Source organism: Phalangium opilio, unplaced genomic scaffold, assembly GCF_054372755.1.
Source record: "Phalangium opilio isolate 3A_F unplaced genomic scaffold, DU_Popi_V2 ptg000031l_1, whole genome shotgun sequence".
Taxonomy (NCBI): Eukaryota; Metazoa; Arthropoda; class Arachnida; order Opiliones; family Phalangiidae; genus Phalangium; species Phalangium opilio.
Genome location: NW_028324158.1, coordinates 1,397,425 through 1,405,802, shown reverse-complemented (window position 1 = coordinate 1,405,802; position 8,378 = coordinate 1,397,425). Strand labels below are relative to the sequence as shown.

Sequence of the window (8,378 nt, the reverse complement as noted above, 5' to 3'; positions counted from 1 at the left end):
TTTGTGATATTTTCTCACAGAAGTAAGATGAGACTAGAAGTAAAGAGCTCTAGCATTGGTAGTAGATCCTGGCACTAGTGAACAAATTTGAGGATTTTATGCCGCTTCCAGCGCGCCTACACTAGAGGGAAAAAAATTGGTCGAGTTCCAACAACATTTCCTACCCCCTTCCCCTCAGCCTAAAGCCGCGGAACACGGACGCGCGTGCTTGAATCTAGTTCGGCCGTCTACCGCCGCGAGCGTCTCACGTTTTGGAGGGAGAATTCAGAAACCGCTACCAGAGGGCCAACCGTTGATGTGTTATCAAGAATATTCACTTTCACCAAGTGAAGAATTTGGTTAGCTCTTTACTTCTAGTCTCATCTTACTTCTGATTCTCATAATATTAAGTGGACGAACGTGATGCAATCCTGCCCTGTCAAGTCACTGGAAATTGTTTTCATGGTTGAAGTTACTAAGTTGTTATTATAATCGTGTTTTGCGAGCTTAAGGTTGTGAGAGCGTAACTAGATTGGATAGGGGATATTGTTATAATAAGACTAGAAGATACAATGTACGTTTACCAGAACGGGCATAAATAAGATATTTCTGGACGCTCGAATTTATCGAGCTCTTATCTTCGCGCGTCCGTTCTGTTTTGGGCAAAATGATCGAGTCATCCATCTCGTTTGTCAGTTTTGCAATTTCGTTTTACATATTTGTTTGGTCATATTGAGTAAAACTTTTCAAGCTCTATAGAATTTAATACGCTACTTGTCAATCGGATTGCTGTAAATTTCATTAAAACTTCAATTTCTCGAAGAGTTATGTATAATCTTTGAAATACGCGATCAAATCTAAAAATATTGAAGAAAGTTACCTGGCGTTGTCCGTCAGAACATTTTGTTACTTTTCGGACCGGTGTTTGAAATTGAAACATCAAAAATCATAGGATATATGGAACCAGCTGCAGTATACTAAAAAATAATAAAGTCTGGTTGGCGTTTTTCAAGATGACCGCGGAGTCGAAAATTCTTCATGGTGTGACTACTAAGTTAGAGTAACACTATATATTAAATTTCAGCATCCAGTATAATGCGGTTAGGACTTATTGTAATAAATAGATATATAAATTTGTTTAGTTCTATGAATCATGAGCTTTAATTCTTGTCAAACACAAGACTAATGTTAAAATTCAACATGAAATGTAACCATCATCGGACCTTATTACCAATAATCAACTGCGGAGACATTTGAAATAAAATCAGCGTCAGGTAAAATGTGTTGCCGACACGTGAGACAAAATTCAATGTGTTGTATTTGAAATTTCACTATGTTTTAAAGTGGTTAATTAAAAAATTTAACGTCAAATTCAGTTTTATCGAAATCATAAAATCAAACTTAATTACTTACAATTCTACAACTTAAATCGATAATAAAATAACGCAGAAAGTATATTCATAAAAATGTATGCTTTGATCAGCTTAAAAACATACAACCCAAAATTATCTTTAAACAAGTTGGGAAAACCAAAATATTACCTCTCCGAGTCAAGAGGTCTACTACTACAAACTTATTTACCTAGATATGGAATTATTTCTCTTTTTTGAAGTAAAAATTTACGAAAGATTGAAGCAGTATTCCAAGCATAGCGAATAATACAGTAAAGCAGACGACATTTTACATCCAATAAGGATAAATCTTGGACACATGGAAATCAGTCAATGAGGAAAAGAACAGGAAATGAAGTCTACGCTTCAGCTGTTTACCGTATATTCTGATAGCTACAATCACAACTGGTTTGCAGTGTAAACACTATCGTCTCGTCTCACCTCAACAATATTCTTAGTTTGCCAACATGAATGTTAACGTTAAATAACACCAAAGCTAAATTGTAGCTAGACGCACTAACAGTCAATGCGCACCATAAAGAGAATAAAAAGTCTGTAGCTACTACCCGTTTACCATCAGAGAGAATTAAGTAGGGAGCGGAAGCTACAGCGTTTAATAGTGCTAAAGGGAATGTAGCGCTAAACAAGCAGGCTACGTTGCTATTCTGTACAATCTCATTTCCGGTCACATGATATTTCTATAAAAACAAATTTTACGCTCGATTGTTATTGGTTCTAAGGTGTCGGGGCGGTTTCTGAGTGTAAACCAACCAGCGGTTCGGTTTCTGGCGTCTGCTGGAGTAAACAGTAAAGTGAGTAAACCGTATAAATAGTTACACTTTTAGGCGCGCTATAAAAACCCTTAAAAATACGGCAAAACCAAATGTTTCAAGATTAATCGTGACAATTATTATTGGAATATTAAAAGGTAAATGTAAAATTCCCCACATTATTTAAATATGAATTCAAAATGTGTAATAACGCTACTTTTAACGTTTCAAGGTGAAGGTCCAAGGCTTAGGGAGAGAGTGGCAAAGAACCAAACTCACTCCTTTGTTGGAACTGTTTCGATATTTAGCAAGAATAATGCCCCGAATTGTTTGTAAATATGGATCCTGCGCGTCAAAACAAACGTCGGGCAGTCGGCAAATTAGAGGAGCACCCGGTATTTTTTTTGTAAAGTTTCCATCAGTAAAGGAGGAAAAAGAGAAGTGTCAAAGATGGGTTGATGCCTGTAGCAGAAAGGATTTCACTATAGAAAACGTTTCTCGTGGTACCTACATCTGTTCAAGACATTTTCACGGCTTAAGAGGTCCAAGTCAAGAACATCCTGATCCTATTCCTCTATGTAGTATTTGGAAATCTGTTGAAGTAAGCTATTTTATACAACTGTTTCTTTTAAATACTAATGTTTGAAACTTCGGAAACCATTTTTGCAGGCAGAAACAGGAATTACCACAGGTGCAGAAGAAATACGTCTTGACGTTACAGATACAAAAGAGCCATTTAATAGAGGAAACGGAAAAATCGATGTAAGTCTGATTTATGAAAATACAAACTAATGTAAAAGATATATGCGTAACAAAGCGACTTTTTTTAGGTCTATGAGGAGATTAAATCTAAAGATGTGTTGGACCTCAATATCTTATCGCCACCTGTTTCATGGTCGATGGAGAAAACTAATCAAGGGGTTATGTTTACGAAGCACACTAATGGAAAGATTGTTCTATCTTGTTCTTTCTTGGAAAATGGACCTGTGACTGTGGCAATTAAGGCATTGGATAAAGACATAGCTAATGAAAAAATTGAGAATAATTTGATGATTAAGAGCAATATTGATGTATACAACTGCCTATCAAAACTTGATAAGTTTAAAATCTGCCCGGGAAATCATGATGAAGACCTTGTTAGACTTTATATTGAGAGACGTCCAAACCAGCATAAACAAATTGGCAATTATTCAAGTGATTTAAAAACCATTTATAGCAACAGATGTGAAGGCCTCATTCCCGTTAATAAGAATCGATGTGTTGCGTGTCTGAAATATCGGTCAAGTTTACGAACTCTGCGTTGTCGTTATAAAGCCATGAGCAAACAATTGGCCAAAGATGTTAGAATGAAAGCCAAGCAGAAAAAGGCTTCCAAGCCCAAACACGTTTTATCAGAGAAAGGGAAACAAGACTGGTCAAGATTAAAGCTGATTTTTAAAGAGAAACTTAAGCAAGAGGCGCCTGGATCATTCATGTCCCTATTTATTAAACAACAGTTACTTGCATTGGAGAGGTCGAAATACGGCATGAGATGGGACTCTTTCTTCCTTAAATGGTGCTCTTACATAAAAAACAAATCAAAATCAGCCTACAAAGCTTTGGAAATATCTGGAATAATTAAACTACCCACAACAAGAACATTATATAATCACGAACATACGATAACAAATAAATCTGGATTTAACGAAGACGCTATCACCGAAATTATTAAGATTACAGACATTGATAACCTTCCAGAACACAAAAAGTACTTTGTACTTCTTTTGGATGAAATAACTGTCAAGCCAGACTTAATTTGTCATAAAGATACTGGTTACATCACGGGTTTTATTGATGTCTTTGACCAACATAACACTCTTAACGATATTGAGATGAGAGAAAAGGGAACTACTGCACCACCTCTCGCAACAAGTATCCTTCAGCTCATGCTTCGTGGCATCACAAGCAACATTAAGATTCCATTTGCCCATTTCCCCACAAAAGGAGCTACAAGCGGCGAATTATATTCAATTATTTGGGAAGCAGTTAGTATTTTGGAAAATAATGGATTCCGTATTTTAGCGGTCGTTGGCGACGGAGCTTCAACAAATCGAAAGGTTTTTCGTATGTGCGCTGATAATGAAGGAACCACATTTGTACCTTTTAGGACTAAAAACATTCACGCATTTGATGAAGAAAGGGACTTATTCTTCCTTTCAGATGCTCCGCATTTGATAAAAACAGTACGAAACTGCTTTAGTAATAGCGGTGCCAATTCAAATTCTCGCGGGTTGTGGAAAAACGACCAGGATATATCCTGGAAAATAATCTTGCGCCTATATTACACTCAATTAAGAATGAAAGGACAATTTAAAAATGCTTCTAAGCTGACATATAATCACGTTTTCTTGAACGCATATTCTAAGATGAAAGTTAATTTGGCTTGCCAAGTTATGAGCGAAACTGTGGCTTCGGCAATTGAAGTTCTTTTCGGAGATGAAAAATACCAGGAAACAGTCACATTTATAAGGACATTTGACAAGTTTTTTGACATATGTAACGTCGGGAATTCCATTGAAGCCCTAAAAAAGAGAAAACCTAACAAACTTGTTTTCGAACATGAAAATGATGAACGATTAAAGGTAAGGAAAGTGAATATGAAGGTTTTGATAACATAATAATCGTATTTCTTGAATTTAGTGGCTAGAAGAGGACTTTTTAAAGTACTTAAATGATTGGGAGAAAGACGTTGCAAATCGTCCAGGAGAATTTTCAAAAACTGAAAGGAGCAAGATGCTTTTGAGCGCAGAAACAATTGAAGGGCTGCGAATGACAGGTATACACACTCTGAAGCGTTATATAAGCCACAATTAACTAAAGTAAAACCCTTCAAATATAGCCCTTTCAACGGTGCACATCGTAAAATTTCTTCTTAATAAAGGAGCAAAATATGTTTTGACCCGCCACTTGAACCAAGACCCCCTGGAACAGTACTTTGGCAGGCAGCGATGTTCTGGAGGTCGAAACTGCAATCCCTCAGTTCGCCTCTTTGAAGCCAACATGGATAAGCTAAAAGCCTTAAAAGGTCTCGTTGTAGAAGCGATTAATGGAAATACTACCATTTCTGAAAAAACTGTTATTTAAAAATGTTATTATCAAACGCTTTTTACTCTTTTGGGAAAATAATTTAAAATTTGAAACAAATTTGCCATCAGCAGTAATAACACTGGTCCTGGTGTTAATCAAAGTTATTGCACAGTATTTTATTTCAGTTTATCAATGAAATCTTTGGCAAATGAAAACATAAAGCAATATCACTTATTTGCAAAATAAAAAACGAAATCCGTTACTCTCACTAAATTATCACATTTGTTTTTCTAATATATAGCTTGGTATATATAAAACTTTGGCAATTATTTTAAAGTGTTACCTTCTTTGAAATAAGGTAATATTTTAAAGTAATGAGAAATAAATACTAAAACACGTTTCACATATGATTTTAGGCACATTTTGATAAGACCTAATGTTGGGGAATGTGATATCACATTTCGTACTGAGGTATAAATTGTTGAAAGAGATCGAAGTCAGGGTCACCATTTAAAAAATCGTAGTCAGGATTTTCATTGATGTTACCCAATGTTTGAGATGAGATGCCAATTTTAGGACTGGATGCCACTTGACTTTGAGGCGGTTTAAATTGTTCAAATAGATCGAGATCAGGATCACCATTTAGGAAACTGTATTCTGAATTGTCATTGACTGTTATCAATTTCTGTGGTGACCTTTTATTATCTGGAATATGAATCACAGGGATGGTTTTTAATGGTTTTGTTGGGGACGGTAATTGTTTATGGTTAGTATTAGCTTTGCGTTTTTTCGATGTTTTGTTTTCTTGTTTAGAGGGTTGAATTTTGGACTCAAGGCTCTTTTCAAGTAACCCTTTTCTTAACGACTTTTTAGCTTTGAGGGCTTCCCTAGTTTCGTATTGATATTGCTCCAACAAGTCACGAATTAAAACCTTTCCCCTGGTGTTTAAAAAACAATCCAAAAGTTTTAGAAGCCATTTCTTAGCATCAGTTTGACTATAAATAGAATGCCAACGTTCATTAATTTCAGAATTTTGAAGAATATGTCGTAAAGCCGTGGTTTTTAAATTTTGATGTCTAATTTTAGAAACATCAGTCACATAGATTAAGTCTGATATTTGTTTTATTAATTTGATGAGATTGAAGTATTGGTCTGTTACTGTGATTAATCCTCCTCTAGATAATTTTAGAGTCCACGCCTCTGTTTCATCAGGTTCTTTAAAATCACCAATAGGAGTTTTGTCCTTCATAATCCTTTTAGCTAATTCTGGAGGGCATTTCTTCTTTTTAATCAAAGAAAATGCGGTGTAGCCCGCAACATATCTTGTAACTGAAGTATTTTCAGTTATTTTGTTGCAATTGGTGATAGTGGTCAAGGCGTTGCGTTTCCGAGGCGACAGTCCAAGAAGGTCAACCTTTTTCCTTTGACGTTCTACTTTAGCATTTTCCTTAGAAACTGCGTTTTCAACTCCAACCTCCATTTTCACCATCACTTCAAGAAAGAAATATTGTACTATGCGACTTACTAGGTTTTTTTGCATTTGTTGTGACACATTTTTAAATGTAGCGCAAGAAGTACGTAAATGATTGACCATTCCTTGCTCATGTCTTTCAGTTTTAAGTATACCATGCGTTTGTTTCAAAAAATCTTCCCTTGTAGAATTTAATTGTAGGCACTGAACCTTCGCTAAAAGGTATGGTGTAATTGCATCTCTAATAGCAACGCTCTCGAGATCCAAAAGAAATTTCATAATATGTTCTTTTTCGAAGCGAAATACAAAACTCAGGGTCCGTATCTTCTTCACAGTTAATTGAAGGCAGTAGTTAACAACCCCTAAGAAATACAACAGTTATACACATTACAATTATACTTTAGTAGTGAAATTAATTAAAGTAAGGACTAAAATATTCACCTTTTAACTGCAAAGTGTTCTGGAAAGACATGCTGCCACCAGCTCTAGCGCCAGAAATTTGAAATTTTACCCCTCGCGTTCCACAACGGCTTTCCTTTAGGCCCGCCCACGAAGGAGGGAGTTACCAACGTCATACCGGAAGACAGATTGTACTACAATTTCAGTCACGTGACCTTTAGAGCTACATTTTTCAGTCGACCTTCCGCTCCCTACTTAATTCTCTCTGTTACCATTAGCCCTTTTACTATTCTAATTGCCACCATAATCTTTTCTTCTATTATAAAATCTTAACCTGATTATTTAATAGTGTATTTAACTTTCGGCTCACTCTGAACCGTTGATGTCTCTTCATTTCAGACACGAAAATCAAAGCCCAAAGTTTACTTCACCTCAGGCCTCACTTATTTACTCTTTGATTCACTAAGCCTAATGCGGATGATACATAATATACCCGCCGGAGTCTAGATCTTAGATTTTTTTCATGAAATCTCTAAACCAAGCATTATTCTATATACAAATGTAGTATAGCTTAAGTAATATATAAACAGCCATTTCAAATAACAATATTAAACAAAATCTTTGGAATATCAAAATGAAACAGAGCTTTAAAGCTACAAAAGTACTAAATGCATCATAATTACGAAAAATACTTCCACATATTCACTTTATATTATGGAAAAAGGGAATATTAATGTTCTGTATGATTTCTTAACACATCAACACAAGGCTAACTGCTAACGCGACGCACTAGTGTAACAATGGACGGACACACACAGACAAAAACATAGACTGCTTTTTAACTCTTTCCGTATTAATTTTGAGTTGAGAAACCAGATTATCTTTAATATTTAAATAAATATAATTATTTTTAATTATTTTAATCTTCAATAATTAACATTAATAAAAGTTAAATCGTTTAAAATAAAGTTATATCTATTATCATCTCAAACTTTGCTAATATTGACGTTTAAAGTGAAGGGTACCCCTCTTGCCCGCTTTCTTCAAATTTTGGGGTATATATACGATTCGTTTCCAATATAATAGTAAGGAAAAAGCGCAATTGCGAAAACCTTTGGTGGCGATCCCACCTTAGGGAGGCTAGACGTTTCTCGTAACCCTAGCTGATCGCCGCGTATATCCTAAAACCAAACGATGATGATGGAGTAGAAGCCAATGAGACAGATTGGTGTCTATGTGGAATAGACGGAAGACCAGTAGATGGTGGTGTTTAGAAGCCAGTATGTACAGACTGGTGTCCAA

General features: G+C 35.6%; 1 protein-coding gene across 2 annotated transcripts; it reads right to left on the bottom strand.

Annotated features, from left to right (window-relative positions):
• Positions 1-5,351: 5,351 nt before the first annotated feature.
• LOC149687034 (uncharacterized) lies at positions 5,352-7,338 on the bottom strand. Of its 2 annotated transcripts, XM_089869543.1 has the most exons (3): positions 7,119-7,338; positions 6,732-7,039; positions 5,352-6,653 (listed from the first exon to the last, which is right to left on the bottom strand). In XM_089869543.1, exons 1-3 carry the CDS (start codon positions 7,147-7,149, stop codon positions 5,661-5,663), a joined length of 1,332 nt encoding a protein of 443 aa, XP_089725669.1. In that variant the 5' UTR covers positions 7,150-7,338; the 3' UTR covers positions 5,352-5,660. The 2 variants fall into 2 exon arrangements, with proteins under 2 accessions (XP_089725669.1, XP_089725668.1); XM_089869542.1 differs by having other exon boundaries at positions 5,352-7,039.
• Positions 7,339-8,378: the final 1,040 nt, after the last annotated feature.